This window comes from Macrosteles quadrilineatus, unplaced genomic scaffold (assembly GCF_028750875.1).
Source record: "Macrosteles quadrilineatus isolate MER2022 unplaced genomic scaffold, UCM_ALF_1.0 Scaffold_7__1_contigs__length_78375512, whole genome shotgun sequence".
Lineage (NCBI taxonomy): Eukaryota > Metazoa > Arthropoda > Insecta > Hemiptera > Cicadellidae > Macrosteles > Macrosteles quadrilineatus.
This window is the reverse complement of record NW_026542600.1, coordinates 76213194-76234220: the sequence shown is the minus strand read 5'-3', so window position 1 is coordinate 76234220 and position 21027 is coordinate 76213194. Positions and strand designations below refer to the sequence as shown.

General features: G+C 32.6%; 1 protein-coding gene across 4 annotated transcripts in view; it reads left to right on the top strand.

Moving 5' to 3' along the window:
* The window catches only part of LOC128998005 (single-stranded DNA-binding protein 3-like), a 47613-nt gene extending 28032 nt beyond the window's left edge, over positions 1-19581 (top strand). For 2 of the 4 annotated variants that reach the window (XM_054423919.1, XM_054423918.1), the window contains 4 exons: positions 2096-2161; positions 8713-8783; positions 11262-11462; positions 14594-19581. In XM_054423919.1, coding sequence (XP_054279894.1) covers positions 2096-2161; positions 8713-8783; positions 11262-11462; positions 14594-14698 — 443 coding nt within the window. In that variant the 3' untranslated portion in view covers positions 14699-19581. The remainder of the gene's footprint in view (positions 1-2095; positions 2162-8712; positions 8784-11261; positions 11463-14593) is intronic. The other 2 variants (XM_054423921.1, XM_054423920.1) reach the window with 1 other exon arrangement.
* The last annotated feature ends 1446 nt before the right edge of the window (positions 19582-21027 follow it).

The following is a 21027-nucleotide window of genomic DNA, read 5'->3' as shown; positions in this document are numbered from 1 at the left end:
TGTAATCAAGTTCAAGAATTTAAATTTCTAACTGCTTTTGTGTGTTAAAATTGTATTATATTCTTATAAACTCCTATTTTTATTTCAAATGTACTGGTAACAGCATTTTAATTTTAATATAATTTTAGACTCATATGCCTCACCATTGCCTCTTTGAATCTCTTTAATAAGGTTTGAAGTGTGTATGTGAGTTTGTGTGTTTGTTTAAAACCGGTTTATATATATTTAGTTTACTATTCCCCCTCATTCTACCATTTCCTATAAGCTGTGCATATCTGGCTGTTAATAACTTTGCCTTTATTTTGGTTGGTATCTGTGTTGCTTTTGGTAACAAATTATAAATAAAGACACTCCCGTACCATAATGGCATCAAATTATAACATGGTAAATTAAGTTTTTTTTATTTAGTCTGACCAAGTTGATCCAAGATGCTAATTAAGCCTCTTCAATGCCCCAGAAATGGGTTCAGGTACTTTGTGTGAATTAGGGAAAAAAGATTAATACAAAGATAAATGAGTATTCGGTTGATTTTATTTTTTATTTGATTTTAACGGGATTGGAATGTAAAAACTTGCATTATTATTTTTGAAAAGTAATTTTGTTTGATGTAACTTATGTTATTTTTAATATTTAACATGAAACATCTGGTTTTATGAATATTTAATGATAATTTAGGTCTTGTGTCTTTTCTTTTGCCCATTCCTTTTTATTAGCAACCACATCGTATTTACCATGAAAAATCAATTCCAAAGGGGAAAGAACAAAACTGGATTGTGTAATCCTATAAACACGATGTATAAACTCGTCTTTAACACAAAACTTTTTATTATCAAGGATTTTTTTGTTACTTGATCATTTATCTCACAATTTTCCAACTGGTAAAACAAATATGGTTTTCCATATTTCAAGATTAGAAAATTAATCCCATATGCAATTAGTCAAATCCGTAAATTGAAACTTCAAATTCAGATCCAACCAACATTAGTGATAACAATGAAAACTAAAAGTTAAAAAATATTAATTTTAAGTTTAGGAACCCTTTAAAATAGGCCTTTATGTTTTAAAAATTAAAAATGTAAAGTCAGCGTCAGATACCAAGCTGCAACTACATGTTGTAGAAATCACAAAACAGTAAACATAAAAGTGGAATTTGGGGCTGGTGATTTCCAAGGGGTGTTTTAATACTAAAATTGGTTTTTGTGTGTCATTTTGTTTCGTGGTTCTTAAAAAAATCACCCAGAACATAAGAGTGTGTAGTAGCATCTATCCTAAGTACTAATTTAACTCAATGCCTAATATATTTGAGTACTAATTTAGCTCAATATTATTTATATCATGAGTCTTAGACTTTATGAAATTATTTTAGTAAAAAATTAATAAAGCAAGCGGAAATTCAGTCTGGAGATTTGCTGCATCTGGTATTCCTTATGCAAGATTTATCACGGATTGAATGATCAAATATTGTATTTACTTACGTCTTCAATCCAAATTCTTGTGGAGTACGCGATTCACCTTTAGGCCATCACCAGCTTCTGGTCCTAAACTGGGGTTTCTTGCATCCTAGCTTCTTTGGTGTTGTAGTAGTTGAGTAAGTTATTCATAACATATTTATCTTCACTTGAACATAGGGATACAACACAGAAGACAATATTAAGGACAAATACGTGCACTTTTATAAGCGGACTCAGGACTGCGGCGATTCTGCCTCAGTCAATTACCTTGTGTTTAAGTTTGAGTTGGCATCAGATTGAATTATTTCCTTAGTGTCGCCGCAGCCCTGAACCTGCTCAAACGTGTGCAAGCAATTATCCTTTAAAAGCCTTTGTTAAATCATGCGAAAATTAATATATTAAGAATATCTAAAACAGCTGCTACAACACCAACACAGCCAAGATGCAAGTAAACCCACTGTAGGACAAGGAGCTGAAGATGGCCTAAGAATGAATAGTGTACTCCACATAAATTTGGATTGAAGACAATACTGTAGTAAATACAATTATTTTATCAGTTGAAGTAACAGCGATGATAATTAACTCCAAGGCTAGGTGCAGAGGTGTCATGCGCCAGAATGAACATGTGTGTTTTATTGTCCTAGGTTCTGTGGGCCCTTATTCCCCCGCTAGCCACAGAATGCCCACACCCAGTCCTGTTACAAGACAAGGTGAACTTTTTTTATTTTAGTTGGTTTTTTTTTTTGGGTTCTACTCATACCTTAACATTGTTTGAGTTGGTTTGAAGCTTCGTTTTTCCTTGTCCTCGATTAATTTAGTTAGATTGATTGTTTCTATTGAATGTGTATTGATGGTTTTGGGTAGTTCTAATTTAAATGGATTTTTGTGTTTTTTACGAATGTAAAACCACGATTCTTTGTGGTTATCTGTCTTCTTTCTCCTGTCAGTAGATCCGTAACATTTCTCAAAAGTGATATTTTAGACTATTCTAATTTCGATGAAGGTTTTGAATCGCCGAGACTAATTTTACAGATTGCACATAATTAATTTTGAGGGGTAAAAATTATGCACATAGGCTTATTTGTTTAAAATTACTTATGCCAAGATCCTTTTAGCACCACAAGGTTTCAAATGAACGTAGAATATCGATAATAACAAGTCTCACAGCATTTAATGAATGATGTATCACCCAAGAGGTCAGTTTGATTGTTGCATTTGAAATTGATACATAAAAGTTGATGTGATACATTTTTTATGAATACACAACTTGATTGTTGGTAAAAATACTAAATATTTAAATAAACGACAAATAAAATATTTTTTTAAAAACAATATTTAAAAAGTAATATTTTTATTTCTTAAATAATTACAGCAGGGGAATTATTATTTTATTAATATATGATTAAATAGGATTTAATTGTAAACTCGGGTAGTCATAACATACATTAAAATTAATTTATATTACTTTTTAACTCAGTTCAAATAAGCAATTTGTGAAATTGTTGCTTAATTTTTCAGATTGTTCAAAATTTAATATTTTTATACTTATAAAAAACTTTTCTCTTCTATAGTTATACAGTTAAACAATAGGTTACATTGGCAAAAGCAAATTGAAACCCTTTTTAAGTCCCTTTTTTTGATTGACCTCAACATGAAATGAAGTATAAGTGTTAAAAACTTTTATGCTTGCATCAGCATGTAATTATGTGTGTCATAATTTTTGTTACTTAAACGTTCAACTCAAAATACTAACAACTATTTTAAAGTACTATTAACTACAACTATTTTAGTGAGTCGGTAGCGTCGCGGACTTCGGGCCCAAGGCAGCGATGTCGTGGGTTCGGATCCTGGTCACTGCCGATAACATTTTATCAGTACAGTTCACCTTTGTACTGTACCGGCTCACTCCTTGCTTTGCTGTTAACGATCCACGCACGGGCGCTTAGTCTATGTGGACGGGCAAATGCAAGGTTAAAAGAGGCCGCCAACCTCTTAAAAAAAAAGTTGACATTTGAGATGCTTTAGAGTCATTAATTAATAAAGAGACCGTTAAGAAAAATTAGATAAAATCTACTAATTGGTGGTAATTTTTACAGTTTTTGTAAAAGTAATTATTCAGCTATGTAAATAAGTTTTTACTAAATTGAACTTATTTAAGTATAATACCTGCTCTTCAATCAACCTTATTTCTACTTCAGGAAATAAATGATACATTCAATAAGTAGAGACTTAGGCCTAATCCTGTCAAAAGTTTAGTATTACAAAAATAAAGTAAGTAGTGTGATTTTCTTAAATTTCTCAAGTTTTTTTATAATTATGAATGATAATGACTGCCTTCCATTAAATGGACTGTATTTCAGTGTCTCAAACGACCTATTGTCCAAATCTTTAGCACATATACCTCTCCAATAAATTCTTTGTAATTGTGAATTTGTGACAGCTCCAATTAAATTGAAAACCTAAATTATTTGTATTCCTATTCATTGTGCTACCACAGCTAAATAAATATAATTGAGATAATTTAGGAGTTTATTCATATAATTTTATTTATCTCCATTACCAATTATATAACCAGTTTCCATTAACATTTTAATACAATTTCCCACAAACCTTTCCCTTTTACATCCTTAATGCTTTTATTTATAGAGGAAACATTAAAAAGTGCATGCAGTATTTTATTAAAGGTAACATACAATGCTACAAAGGTAGAAGATGATATATTTGAATAACTGTAAACTAGGTAACTCTAGAATAAGTTAGCTTAGCTTTCTCAGCTTTTTTATCATAAGCATGGGCTCGTCGATTGTTTCAGTCTGTGGTGGATTTGGGTTTGTTTGAGAAATAACAATGTCATTTAATGTGGAATATCATTATTAATTTGGACTCGTATTGTTAGTTTTTCTCAGGTTGAGTGGTTCTGTTAGTTTGGTATTTGTATTTGGTAATAGCTTTGTTGTTGTTTATAGTTGTGATCTTAAAGTGACAATGTTCAGATTTGCATGTGGTGTTTAGAAGATCCAGAAGTGCAGCGACAATTTGTAGTATCACCTGTTGATTAGTTATTTAGTTTTATACATTTTTTAGCCAAGATGGTTGGTGTGTAAAAGTTGACCTAAAAGTAAAGAATATTTATTTTCAGGTTGCTGTAACACTTGTAGCAGTGATAAGCATTTCTTTGTTGTCATTATACCTGCAGAGTGGTGCATCTGTCCTTTCCAGCTATTTAAAAGTTCTAACTGAAACAGTCCTAGTAATAATATAAAATAATATAATATAAAATATATTTTCCTATTGGAATTGCTTGACAAATAATAAATGTATGTTGTGGTTAAATATTGACTGCGGTGGTAGATTCCTTAGCAACAACAGCTGCTATTACAGGTGCCAATGAAAACATGGAAAAGTCAAAATCCATATTACAGTTAGAAGTACGAGGATTGTCCGTAAATTAAGGTCGCCATCTACCTCCCGCTGAGGCCAAGCTACTTAGTTTAAATTTGAGACCAACATTAATAACCTGATAACCTACATATGTAAAAAATAGGACAATAAAGCAAGCCAACCGACGACGACATCAAACCTACAACCATTATAAAACCATTACCATTACTATTATTTCTTTTTATTTTGTTAAATTGTTTCCTTACTTAATTCATTTCAATTGCAGCCGATACCCACCCCTATGGGATTAATTTTGTCTTGGTACCGATATTTAAAAAGGTTATAACAGAAAAAAGAAACTCCCACTGAGGATGAATCACATTCTCTAATTAGATTTTATGTTGTCTCAGTTGTCAACCATTATTTTGAGTCCATCGAATTATGATGGACATGAGTGGAGCCAAGTGTTTCAATGTAGAAAAGAACATTTTTGCAAGGGGTTGAGGTGGTCTTAACTATTTGCTCAATGATTTCCATGGTGTCTGGAGTTGCGGATTAGTACCACTTTGTGAGCGAGGGCTGAACCGGGGGTCTGGGAATACAGTAGACACCCATCACAAGGTGGGTCCGGGGGTATCCCCCAGAAGATTCTTTGAAAAGTACCGTGAAAAAAAATACTTTGAAAACACCTTCAGTGATCACAGCAAAATCATGAACATCGTTCAGGGTTAAAGTAAAATCGAGAATATCTCCTGCATTTATGGGGAAATCGAGAACACTGTATTAATTATAACGTCTTCCACATTAACACCAAAATCGTGAACATCTCCCACAGTCACAACAAAATCAAGAGCATCTTCTATGGTTATGACGAAATCTTGGCCATCTTCTGCGATCATGATGAAATCGTTAACTTCTTAAAAGATTACGTAAAACCTCACCCACAATCCTGATGAAATCGTCAATTTCCGATCCCTCTGGCCAGCAGTTGATCTGACCGGACTCGAAAGTATCGATTTTTTTCTAGAAGTTCTGTAGCCACAATGAAAATCTATGGTATGGAAATCATATTTTTTTATATAATATTACTTTGGCTATTATGAATTCTTGTATACTAAAAAAGAAAAATCCAACCGATTGAGAAAACTGCCGTGTTTGGACTACTTGCAATTCTAAACTTTAACCTAAAAACCTACAAATTACGTTTACTTATATAACTTGTTAGAGTAGAGTTGGATTCACGCTTCTTCAGAGCAACCGGTCCCTAGCTATTCTGTTGTTAGGAGACGTGGAGGGACCTTAATCTTTAACTGCCTTCCCTACATACACGATAGATGATCACTGCGACGGGCTGGTAAAACGTTAAGTTACCATACCAACCTTCAAAAATCAGTTTTCGCAGAGAAACAACATTTTCATTTTTACTTTTAACCTACAAGTATGATGGTGAGATAATTTTTGGTGCTTTCCCTCGTTGTCTCATTTGATGCAATATGACTTAAGTTAGGAGAAATGTGCTTTTGGATCACGGTATGACTGAACAACAAGGATTGTCAAACTAATAACTGTAAGGAAACGTCTGTAAAAGACTTCCAAGGTCTGCGGCCAGCAATGCCGATCAGCAAGCAAAGTTTCCTTTCAATCACTGTCTTGTTGGAAACTGATGAACACACTCTAATGTGTTGAACATATTTCGTTGGGCATGAATCCATTTAAGAATTCACATTCTTTACTATTTAAAGGTGAGTTGGTGGCTCAGTCGGTAGCGTCACGGACTTTGGGCCCAAGGCAGCAATGTCTTGAGTTCGATCCTGGTCACTGCTGTAAACATTTTATCAGTACAGTTCACCTTTGTACTGTACCGGCTCACACCTTGCTTTGCTGGATACGTTTCACGCACGGGCAGTTAGTATATGTCAACAGGCAGCAGTAATCAACACGGGTGGACTCCCTTAGAGACATGATCACAGACCATGATTCATACTTGGCGGGAGTGTAAATTTTCTTTTCCTACAGTCACCCGACAAAGTTGGCTTCCTTGGTACATAATCTTTAATGTAAGCATAGGTTGATATGCACATCATTTTAAAGGTCTGGTCAAGTGGAGTTCATTGCCGGAAACCGCATCAAAAAAGGTTCATCCGTTACAAAATGTCGGCTGTCCAAAGTTCTTGGTAAATACTCATATTCAACATTAGCCGGGAAATCTGAAACCCGTTTAAATTTGTTTTGAAGATTGAATAATATTAGTCTATGAGCTAGTTGACTTTAAAATATAGTTTCAGCTCTCAAGCTTATGTTTAATACGAGTATTTACCAATAGTAAGGCCTGTGCAGGTATATTCAACAAGAACTTTGGACAGCCGCCATTTTGTAACGGATGAACCTTTTTTGACGCGGTTTCCGGCAATGAACTCCACTTGACCAGACCTTTAAAATGATGTGCATATCAACCTATGCTTACATTAAAGATTATGTACCTACTCCTCATGGGTCGTCCCCTGGTAGAGGTAAAAAAATGATAATTCTTGGAAAAAGTAGTTTTTATACATGTAAGTTGATGTGAAAGGTTTGAATTTGCTAATGGATTTAGCTAAAAGATATTAAACCGTTTCCAGACTTTTTTGTCACCCTGTATAATGTGTAACACAAGTGCAAAAGGCCTTTGCTGCACTCGAGATCATTCCATTGCTCTTGTGTGCAGCAAATTGCCACTTTGCCCACTACTTACACAAATAACTATTTACAACATTTTGGAATACTATGATGAGACTAATAATCCCATTAGACCATTGGACAATGATGAAGTAAGGAACATGACGTTGGTCTCAGATTTGTACTGGCTCGCTCGGCTCTGACGGAAGTTTTATGTTAAACTTACAGACAACCCTTGTACTTTGTTAATTAGCTATTTAGTTGGTAAATTGTCCTCACATTATGCAGTTACACTTTAAACGGCACTTTTATAGAACACATCTACCACAAATCGAAAGAACTACTTGTAGATTTTGGCTTGTGTATTAAAGTGTATATTAAGGAATTAACATGATTTTACTTAACCTCCACTCCAGGTTTTAGTAAAAAATTATAGTTTCATCGTTCCATTTTAAAACTAATGCATCAGACCTTTGGTACCTAAGTGTCATAACATAAGAAAAGTATCAACTAAACAAAGGAATGCTTACTGCTTGCTGCTTGTTGCAGTTTATGGTTGAGATGCATTTATAATTGATGCACCACTTATCATATGTAACCAACCTTAAGTTTTGTTTCAACACTGTAAAAAAAACTACAAACAGCAGTTATTAATTAACAAAATTTAAGGTTTTTTACATTTTTAGAAATAGTTAAAACTATATTTTGCAGTAAAAATGTTATTGAAGTCATTACTACTAAATTTAAATGTTATTTTTAGTGAAGGTGTCCCTTATCACCTTCACCTTATCGCCTTTTAATAAATTGCAAGAAAATGAATATTTACAAAAATCAACAAATTCAAAATTTATTATTCAGTTTTTATTATAAAACATTCAGAATATATCCCTTGTATGGATTGTTTTCAATCTTTTTATTGTAAAAAAAAAACTATTTTCATTGATTATTTTGTACAAACATATGAAGCTTGTTTGTAATGGTCATATCATATGTAATGTCGGAATCGAGAACATTTTCTGTTGTCACAGCAAAATCGTAATAATCTTCGGCGGACACTGTAATTTACTGATTTACTGTAGTAATCAGGTATTCCCAGTCAAAAAATGTGATCATACAAACCTAGAGTTTTATTATCAGTTTTATACTGTTTTTTATTTTATTTTTTACTTTTGGTTGTTTAGCTTAACATGAGACCGAAGGGTTCACTTGTATAATTTACTTGCAGATTCGTCAAACTCAGGGGGAGACAACATGTATACTATGATGAAGCCTGTTCCTGGAGGCAATATGCCTGGGGTATGTTATTGACAATAAAGTTATTTTATTAAACTTCAAAATCTCAAATAAAATAGTCTGAAAAGAAAGTCCTCTTTAGAAGATGTTAGATTAACAGTATAATAATAGGTTAAATCCCATTGTACAAAATGAGTTTGAAAGTCAATTTTATTACTTCTCACTCTTAAATTTAAAGAACTAATCCTTTGATTGTTAGCCAGAATTACACTTTAGAACTGTAATACATCTAAGAGGTCTTTACATCCCTCAATCTACATGTCCTATTATTCAAGTAATGAGCGGTTCTATTAACTTTCTACCCATTGAATCAGTGTATTAAAAAGAAGCTAAACTACATTTTGCCCATAATTAGCTATATGTTATCTATGAAAATTTAAAAATTACTTATTTTGAAAACTGTGCCTACCATAAAATGATTTTCAAGAATACCTTTTTATTCCTGTACCCAAGTAGATTAAACTCAATTTATTTGAAAATTAGAATATGAGTCCCTCTTTTCATATTGTTCCACAAATATCTGGGCAAGTATGCGTAAGCTAGGAGGTTCCAAAGTTCACAATTTCTGGAATGTAAGGCAGCCCCAATCCGCATCACTCTAGACATTTAGCCTTGAAACCGTTTTTGAAACCAAAAATGTTGATTCCATTTCATTGTGAAATTTAAACAGTATGTTTGAGTGTGATACCAGGTAATTCCTTCTTCCAACAAGACTAGGCCTACTAGTTTAACAGGGTGTCCACATTCTGGAAAGTCAGGGATGGTCATGGAAAAAAATTCTGGTCATTGAAAGTCATGGAAAGTAATGGAAATCTCCAATGATGGATGGATTTGAGGGGACTTTTCAATGGTCTAGTCGTCTGTAACCCCGACTATTGTAGCATTTTTCAGGATTTTTCACAAATGTACGACAATTCAATTTATTACAGTTGTATTACTTTATGAGTATTGGGTTTATATTATTTCATTGTTTTATTTATTGTACTCCATTGTTATCTGTTAATGCATATTTCAGTATTTTCTGTGAAATAACTTGTCTAGGCAGTATTATTCGTGTGTGTATGTTATATTATAATTTTCGAGTAAAGTTCGTGAGTTATGGAAATCAATGGCAAATGGTCATGGAAAGTCATGGAAATTAATGACAAATTTTCTGTGGACACCCTGTTTAAGGAATTTACTACTAAAAATAACTGTTTCCAAAAGAAATATATTCTACATTACATTTGTCAGGGTGTATACCAACCGGGAGAACCGGGGAAAAAACCATGAATTTTAAGGGACCTGAAAAAAAACGGGAAAATGCTGGGATTTTTGGAGCGAGTCTGGGATTTTTGTTTTATCCCCGGTAGAAGATTGCAATCATAAAACGTGTCTGCAATTCGCCCCGATTGTTGAAGACTGTGATGACGTTTCCGAGACCATGGGAGACAATGTTAAGTCTACAAATCGCGGAAGGTGACCAGAATTTAGCCGCGATAGCTGAAGACTATGATGACGTTTCCGTGACTGCTGGAGACGACAATGATGTCTACATACCACCTGAGGTGCCTTGGATTTTGCCGCGATCGCGGTTAACGATAATAATGTGACCCTGAGAGACGACGATAATGTCTGCAAACCAAGGGATACGTCCAGGATTTTTCTGCCGATAATGTTTTCATGAACAATGAAGATAATATTCAGGATTTTCCTGCTATTGAGATAGACGATGTTTTCATGGCCCTAAGTGATAATGATAATGAAAATGATTACTATAGTAAGGAAGGATTATTATTTTTTCAACACTAGTTCACTGAACTTTGGAACAATTAGAAATATACAAATATGATGTATTTTGAAGCTGCAAGTCATAAATTGGTTATAGTTTACATGGTATAGTAAACATTCACACAGGAACCTGGAAAACTTTGAAAAACCAGGGAAAACCTGGAATTTCACTTTGAAAAAAACATTATACACCCTGATTTGTAAATTGGAAATACATGATCATTATTATTATTTAGAGTAAAAATCGTCTTTTCAATTATTGCTAATGGTCAAAAACCACAATGAGCCTATTTGCCCGTGCGAGACAAATTGACCACTGACTACTGCCACAAATTCCAGAGACTATGTATAAAGAATCTAGCAGTTCATAACATTTGAATAATAACAGAAAAAAGTAACTTATTATACATACAAGATGGTTTATTATCATGTGTGTTTTTACGGAAATAAAACACTAAATCAACTTCTATTTTGGAGTAAAATTTACTTACGCGTAGCTGTAGCTAGTATAGAATTCTTTTTAAATATTAGTATCTGCTGATGTACAGAACAATAGAAATAAGTTAATCCATCCAAACACCTATTTACTGGTGGTAAAAAATCTTAAACTAACACAATGTTTGGTAGTGCCTATACAAGTTGTCGCTTGCAAAACCAGGTTGACAATAGCAACTAGGTTGTCCCATTAAGTTGACAAAATTTACTGTCCAGGATTTTCCTATGAGTGGAGGACCAGAGAGCGGATCTTTGGGGCCGATGGGACCTACCACGATGGGCCCCCATCCCATGAACGGTGATGGGATCGACGGAATGAAGAACTCGCCAGCCAATGGTGGCCCCGGCACTCCCCGTGAGGACAGTGGCAGCGGTATGGGAGACTACAATCTCGGGGGGTTCGGCCCCGGTGAGAATGTAAGTATGACGTCCGGATATTTTTCACCCAAACTCCCTAAAGAGGACTGGTAACTATAGTGATACTCTGTGAAAGATTTGGAAAAATGATTACTGTCTGTGAAGAAAATAAACCTTATAAAACAATTGTATTTTCCAAAGTATCATTTCTACTTTAAAGTACATCAAATCCTGGCAATCACTCAAAGAGCTACAAATTACCTCCATTAAACATGATATTAGTTGTAAAAAAAGGCTTTAATTGTTAATTCTATCTGTTGTATAACCTTTCAACAATTAATGCAGTAGCTGTCAAAGCCATTGTAGGGAAAATTTTGCATCCAAAATTTAAGTGATAACTGCTATCCTAAAATGTTAGGATTTTAACATGCAAACTAATTTTATTCTATATGGATAAACATCTTAGGTAAAAATAAATCATAACCACGATGTTGCTAATAATGTTCATAGATCTTTGGCTCAATACACTAAAAGTATAATATTTCATTATGCATGTTTGTTGTTTATATGTATGTTCTGTACATATTAAATTCTATTAGATTGTAATCATGCATTGTGATGGTCCATCTATCACCAAGATTGTAAGATTTTGATCCTGGAGCTTCATTTTCACATTATGCCATTCAGAGGTAGTTTGATTGATAATGTTGTAATCCGCATTACATATCTTAAGCAATAACGTTTTCTTCACTCTGTCAGTTTATGGTTTTTCTGAATTGTCTTCATTTACCGAACGTTACTGTTAAAACAAAAAACACAACAAAAAACTGTTACTGCTTATTGATTTGTAAATATCATCATAGTTAATAATTAAATGTCAGGTGTCTTGCCAAATTTCTATGATTGTTGACATGATCATCTGAATTATGGTCACTTAAAACTAATTTTAGTAAATTCTGATCTATTTGGTTTTAATATTAAATAATTGTTTCTATTTACATTTTTGTATTTATAACAAAATTTTGATAATGATTTAAAAATTTTAGTTTGTATGTCGGTTTTCACATGAACTTTTATCCTGCCCATTTTAATATTGTAATTTTTTTACAACTACAATCTACTCAAATTGTGCCTCAAATTGTCGTTACAAATATACTTGATGATGTTTGTAAATGCAGTAGCTAGCCAATTTATTGTTGCCAACTTATTTTTAACAATATATTTAAAATTTACTCTTATTGATCAAATTTATGTGTCGAGAAAACTTTGAAGGAAAGTAAAATGAGCTTAATTGACTTTAAAAATACTTTTAACAGTATGACAGGTTTAGACATGCACACAGATCAAAGTTTTCTAATATATTGTATTGTATTGAATGCAGCTTTTAAAAAGTTCAAAGTTTATGTACCAAATAAAGGTATGCGAGACCCAAGCTGAGCCTAGCCCAAAAGCTGAACTCACCAAGTCAGAAAATTGAGTTTGAGCTAAACTGTACTATCTAGATTTTAGATCGTGTCTGGGAAGATTACGCAGTCAACAAATTCACGCTTTTAGTCTTGATTGCGCGGGACAATGATGATATCCCTACGACTGCAGAATACGATTTAATACTTCTATTTTATTTATCTACTCATCCATGAGAGATGTTTAGGAGTTTGCCGTAATCCCGGGAAACAATTATGTTGTACATGATGAGATAAATATTTCCTGAAAAAGTGGGATGAGTCAAGATAATAACATTAAAAAGCTTGCCTCTACCGCACACGAGAGACTTTTTGTCGGCCCACTATTTTGCCAAAATCGGCCCCATAGTGGTAAATCTGAGCGCACACACAGGCCGACCGCAGCCAGACAGTCGGGGCATTTTGGGGCTGACCGATTTGCCCGCCGACTGCTCCCCGACTCAACTGTCTTGTCATATTGATAAAGGCATAGAGACAAGTTTAAACACGCACACTGACGACTAAAAAGTCTGTCAGTCTGACAGAGTTTTGTGTGTGTGGGCTACGCAGGCAGTCAAGTGCGTTATGGCTGCGACATTATTATGGTGGGTTATTACTGGACCCATTAGTATTAACAATTCGTCAAAACTATCAACACTCATTCGTGAGTACATGGAAAATTTGTCTGGATATTTCCTCAAATCCGAGAAAAAGAGGTACAACTGGCCTTTCAAGGTTCTCAGACTATAAATTGGATGCATCCAGTATTTTCTTGCACAAAATCTGATCAGTAACACACATATGATAGCGGTTTCTGTCCTATCCATCCTTTTGACACTTGAAAGACGTGGTGGGTGCAGTCAATGACCAAACAGTCTTGACGACTTATCGATTCTCCAGCCAGACAGTCGGCCGACAAAAAGTCTCTCGTGTGCGATAGGTCTAAAGCTTTTTCCAGAAGCTTATCTCGATGAAAAATGTCAGGCTCTCACACCTCTAATACCAAACAATATATATTTTTTTTTAATTTGCATTTAAATATCACAAATTGTGCATAATTGTATATACCTTTATTCAGAATAGCGTAGGTATGTTATAAAAACTGAATACTATCACATTTTTTCTGGCTTGACCGAATCAATTTTTGTTAAATTGTCCATAATGTTGTATGTTTTGACCTTCAACTGTCATGTTATATTGTCATGAGAAATAAATCTTACAGACTGACCTTAACTGACTATCGTAAATGATTTATACAGACGATTTTTATATCTTTATCCAAATCTTGAATTTTAAATATTTATTAATCCAGACAAATTAGGGTTAAGTAATAGGAATTTATAGCATGTAAGTAATTTTCCATGTGTTTAACATGACAAGCTCACTCAGAGTTGCTCAGAAATGTTACCGAGGTTGTGACTTGCTGCTTTAAAAGTCCATTTCTATGAAACTTGTACACTCAAATATAATTGTTTATTATTTCAACATGAAATAACTTATAGGGTGGATTTCTGGTTTTATTTGTGCTAGGATAAGCAATTAATTAGTATGAGTTTTACCATCTCACTCATGTTAGAAGGGTGTATTGCATGACATAATGCTCTTTCTTCTTGCTTTTTTTAAACAACCCTTTCAAAAATCATTCTCGTACCGCTATTTTAAACTTTCATGATGTACACTCTTCTCACAAGAGTGATATGAGTGGATTCATTTTAGTGAGAAAACAAACACACTTTGTTTTTCTTACAGGACCAAACCGAATCAGCCGCCATTCTCAAAATTAAGGAAAGTATGCAAGAAGAAGCCAAGAGGTTTGAAAAAGACTCCGACCATCCGGATTATTTCATGCAATAACACCCACCGGCTCTGGACGGCTTGCTTCCCCCAATCCCCTGCTCTACATCCCTTCCCTTACCTCCTCGTCCATCCCCACGTCTCCTCACATTCCCCTCTAACTGTATTGTATAGATCTTCCCAGTGTAGCGGGAGATGAGCTACTTCTTCTGAGAAGGGTTCCTAGATGCGTACAAAGTGATATTCATATAAAAGATATCTCTATCATTGTTGGCATAATTCAACATTGAATCAGTATTGCTCTATTGTCTTTCATAGAAATTGTCTTTATTTATAACTGATAGTAAACGTATTCATAATTATGTTGTACTTTCCCTACCTTAAAGTATTATTTTGGGATCTCGGAAGTAATTTTTATTTGCTTAAAACTTAAATTTATATATTTTTATGATTATTGTGATAAAAATTAATGAGGTTGTATATGTAAAACCTCGATAAATCTGACCGTAACTATTTAATGTTGTATCTTTTATCAAATGTTGCTGTAATGTTTTGTACTTTTTACCGACTAAATTGCAGGCAAATTTAAATTTACATCAATGAGAAACCAATGGACTAGCATCAAGGAGCCCTACTCAAAACTATTTTACCAATGATTAATTATTATTTCAATCTGGACATAATATTTAACATATTAAGTAACATTTAAGTTCCTTCGGTTAAGAATTACTAAGTGAAAAGATTTCATACACTTAACATTAAGAAGGCACAAGTTTTGTTATTTGGTTACATATTTTACGATGCACAAGTTTTATCGTCACTAGTAAATTTATTATCAACAAGAAGTATTTTATTGAATGTACTTCAAAAAGAGTTATAGGTTGTGTTTAGTTAAATTTTTATTATAATAGATAAACATATTTATTTTGTCTCTGGTAGTCTGCCTTCTTATTGTTGACGTGTAACTTTGATTGTTGGCCCAGGATTATTTTATTTATCAGCTAAGTGAGCCGAGTATACTGTAGTTAGATGTAAGTAAATATGGATCAGTTAAATATAATTTTATTGCTGGGATGTGAAGAAATCTCCTCTCATTTTAAGTTTTAGTCTGATCTCGATTGTAGATTTTCTTCTCTAAGAAACTAACCCTTAATTAAGAAAAAAACATTTACCATGATAAAATTAACTCAAAGTTTAGTTTGTTGCTGTATTTTGTATATTTCTCTAGTTAAAGCTTTGTTTTTAAATCCGTCTATATAAATAATGTATATTTTGTTTTAGTTGAAAAATCAAACTACAAAGATTAAAAATGTTAGTTTGATAAAAATGTTCATAGAATCCCTAGAACAGAAAAAGATCCTCTGAAAAGTGTTCTGAATTTTATTGTAATTTATTTATTATGTGCTGGTTACAAAATAAGGTAAAGCTAACAAAATGTAGTAAAATTTGAAAAAAAGCCTTGAGAGTAACAAAAAACATTATTGTTTGTTGTTCAATTTTAAAATTCCAAATCATTGCAAATAATTTGTATTCTTATTATGTTCTGAAGATCTTTTTCTATAGATTAACAACCATATCAAAGGGATGATAAGTGATAATAGGGGTTGTTGTATAAAATTTACTAAGATTGACTGGAATAAATGTGCATTTCCTCACATAATTAAAAGTACACATTTACATCACATAATAAAATGTAATATTAAGTAAGAAGCCACTGCTGTGAGAATATGTATAAATTGATTAAATTGTCTTGTGAAAGAGAAGTTTTAGTTGCATAATATATTATTTAGTGACATATTATTACACTAGTACAAGGTAAAAAAATAGAATACTCTTTTTCTTTTAGTGAAATTGCAATATTATGTCAGCCATAATAAAGCATACACTTCTTGTTGGTTGTTTTACAAATTTTATTTTTTTAATCTTAACTTAATTTTAATTTAATTTTACACTTTTCACTTCTGACTGTTTAGTACATTGCTTCATTTTTTCTTGCTGTAGTGAAATTCATTTCTGTACATTCATATTAGTACTTGTTATAAAACTTTTTTTGTATTTTAGCATTTAGTTTTTTTATGTTAACTGTTACTTTGAATACTTTATCAAAGTTAAATCCTTAGTTTCAGAATCACTGCACTAATTTGTATAGATATTTCCATGTAATCCCAAGTAATCGTGGTTTCAGAAACTTTGGCATAAGAGGATTCGAAGGTGTAATTGGATTTATATTTTGTTTGAAATATTCCTGATTTACCTTATACGTTTTATTTATTTATTTATTTTTAAGTATCTAGCTAGATAGTGGTTACCCTTTGTAGATTTCCTGGAATTTATATATATGACTTATATATGTATATCGGATTATGTTTTTATTTCCTTGCATATAATAATATATTTTAAATTGTTATAACATTATACTACATTGATTATATACAGTTTTTATATTGATTCAAGATCTATGTTTATAACCAAAGTCTTTCATTTTCCAAGCTTTCTCTTCTGTGGGATGATTTTAAAGGATTTAGTCTATCCTTGCTTGTGTATTTTAAATCTTTTATAGCACCATGTGGCTTGTTTGAGTTTTCTGAAGGAAATGAGGATAAATATGCTGGCCTATTTTGAGTTATACATAATCAATCATTGGATGAAAGCTATTTGTAACCAAATGTTTGTCCTTTATTTCCTACCGTGTTAAAATTATCATGTATTGAACTCTGAATTCACCCAATCAAACAGGAATGCCTAGCATTTCAATTTTGGTACACAATTATATTTAATCATTTAAAACACTAAAATGGTTTCAATTGTTCTGTTAATGTGGCATATGCTTATGACACCTTATTATTTGATCCTTTTAGTTCAAATTAAAATTCTCTAAATTGTTTTGAATAATGTTTTAAAAATAAGTTTTATTTTTATTAAGTCTGTTTCAAACATAACGGTTTTCAATATAGTAGAATCCCAAACGAATGGAAACATTTTTTGCATTAAATATCACATTATTATTACAATCTTAGCCCCTGTATATGCCTATCTACAATGAGAACAAACTAATTAATGAATATGAAAATGTTAAATGCTCCAGTAGGTTCTTTTGTTAAGCAATCACACATTGATTTTTCCTGTTAAATGTTCCAAAACTCTCAAATGATACAGGCTTCTTGGAAATTAAACTGATTAAACAAATAAACAATAAAAAGGACAACAAATTGAAGACCTTAATAATGTTATGAAGTGGGACCATGTAAGCCCTCCTCTCAATGCAAAAACCTGTTTTGTCTAAAACTAGCTATTTAACACTAACATAAAAGTCAGCTCTCTTTCAAAACAAAACATACCCTTTTATATTACTAATCAGTTGAACTTTGCTACCCGACAGTTTTGTGCAAATTGTCGCTTTAACAAATAACAATTAAAGCCCGCTAATCCAGCATTTGATAATTCTGCACATTCACTGATCTACGTGAACATGCTGGATGCGTTTGTCAGAGTTTCTTGCAGGCGTTTGAGAACGATGCTACTCATTTAAATGGTCTGTTGCCTATTATTAGCCCATTTGACTCATTTGTTATCGGAATTACCTATTTAGCAACAGCTATTCCTGGACGATGCTCAGTAACCCGGCATTAGTGGGTAGGCACTGTATATTGTTGTCTTCTAAGTCGAGTAGGTGAGTGCACCAGTGGATGACCGTTAAAGCTTGAGTTTCCATTTGTATTTGACATGGAAGACACACTGTTAAGCTTGAGTGTAAAGAAATGTTTAAATGTATTGCCCATATTCTCCTTTACTTTGCAATGATAAAACTTGGTGTATTATCGTCAAACTGGGTGTTGAAAAATACAGTTTATCGCACATAAATAAATTAGACCAGTGAATGGCTGCCTGTTGTACAGCATTTAAAAATGGTATTAACCTCTCTCCTTTTCTAATAATAACCTGTTGGAGATTCTTTCATTGAAGACTGACACTCTGTATGTAATAAAAATAACCAATTCAAGATGTTTTCTATTAACCAATTAATCCACCAAAAACATTATTTCTAAACGTTTGAAAGAAAATTGGTCCAAATCTAGTACAAGGCCAAAACTGGTTATACCCAAAGTTGTGATCCAGTAAATGACTGACTGTTCAAATAATTGTTGGTTAGGATTTTGCTCTTGAAATGAGTAGAGAATTATACCTTAACATGTTTACTGTGAATCAAATATAATACATTGCAGTTTCCATACAAAATCAAAGAACCATGACAAATACAACCAATCTTGTTTGTACGAGACAATATTGTGGGAAGCTTGAAGATGAACTGGTTGGAACACTTAATTTTATTTGTGTTGTAAAAGGATGATTGACACTTTATTTTTCACCAGCTACAGAGTAGATTACAACCAGGCTCCAAAGTACTTTGACTAAGACCGTTTGTGATTGACTAAGTAACACAAAAAGCTTAACATGATGTTTTTTATACGAAGCGGTCATTTCACTGGTGCAGTCACCCTGTAACTTAAAGTCCTTATAATTACTTGACAGCAAGCGTTTACACAATTCTATTATTTTAGAAAATCAGTTGCTGTCAGTTTTCTTCAATCATGTTAAAATTTGCATAAGTTTTTGGGATTCTACACAGTAATTTAATTGGTATGTTGTTTTATTTACGTGACATGAGTGTAGTCATTAATAATTTACTTTTGCTAAGTGCTCATGAACACTGAACATTTATGACCAAACCATAGATCGATGAAAACAATTTTTCACCTTTATTCTTTGGTAAGAACATGATTGTGTAAAAATATGTATTAAACACTTTTAACAAGAAAAAGGTTTCTTACCTTAGGACTTTTTAAACTTATGAATGGATATTGGATATGTATTTAAAGTTATTTGTGTGACTTTAATTCATAAATGTAAATCTTATAAGGTTCTTAAATATGCTGAAAAATCAAGTGTTGTGTTTCTAAAATCCTTTTGCAACTCCCCATAGTATTTTAAGTAAGATATCAATCAAGTGAAGGTTCTAGAATAAATGTTTTGATATTACATGTTCTTCTAAACTATTTCATTCCCCTTATTCAATATTATTTTATTAATTACCTTTGGGGCCATAAACATATTACGTAACGTAGCACACTTTTTCGTAATTTTAAACCCCCCCCCTCCCCCATGTAACGCATCTTAACGCTTGAGCAACCCCCTACCCCCTTGCGTTACAATACCTGATCGTAGTAGTTTAATTACAGAATAAGCATAATTTTACTAGTGGAATATGGATTTAAATACATCATTAAACTTGTAATGACTTTTGTGTAGTAACCATTTTATAATCAAATCAAAATTGATACAAACAAACAAACAAGATTGTTACTAATAATATAACAAAACAACAAAATAAATTATCCCATTTAAAATTTAACTAATTTTATTTATAAAAAATAATAAATTGTTTACACTCGAAAACAATTACAAAAACAAAGCTGTAAAGCAAAGAAGAAATTAACCAAAGACTTTCTGTATTTATTTTTAGTTTTACTGTTATTAAGGTAGCATGACAAACGTGGACGTATCTTTTTATACAATTAACTGATTTAGATATCAATTTGATTATTTTTGCATTTTTAAAGAGGTATGTGTGCGTTACGTTGAGCCAACCCCCTCCCCCCCACACCAATGTAACGCAGCGTAACGCTATGCCATACCTCATCCCCTTCCCCTTAGTGCGTTATGTAATATGTGTATGTCCCCTTTTAATTCCTTAAAGCTATAGAACTCCTTAACACTGGCATCAATTGACAGTTTTTAGAACTCTGCTCATTTAGCACTCTTTCAAGTGATAAGAAAGGACCTATACTCGTGTTTATGTTATGGGATGTCCTATGGCATAGTGTCACAAAAAATAAGACACTGCTTCTGGCTAATTCTTAGTCGTACTACCATTAATAACTGAAATGCAGACTCTTACTTACATTATATTTAAATTAAACAGCCAATAAGTTTCAGCAAAGCTTTTTTTTTACAAAATACTGAACACATTTACGAGTTTTTAATTTTTTTGAGAATTGTGTATGATGTTGAGATACTGGAACTTCATTGAATAGCCATTGTGCAAAGTTTAAGAAAGCATAAGTTATTTATATATTTGACATCAATTAATAAAGAAAAGTTCTCTCAAAAGAATGATGACAGTACGAACGGAAAGGTATCAAATACATTAATGATCTATTCAATTTTAATTCTTCACTTAAAAACAACTAAACAAACATGTGTTTTAGTCTGTAAGTGTTTTATGTCACATTCATAACTGAAACATCAAAATCAGATACTGTATTGCTAGTAACTAGTAAGACTGATGCATTAAAAAAAACCATACCTATAGAGGTTTTAGGGTCAAGTGC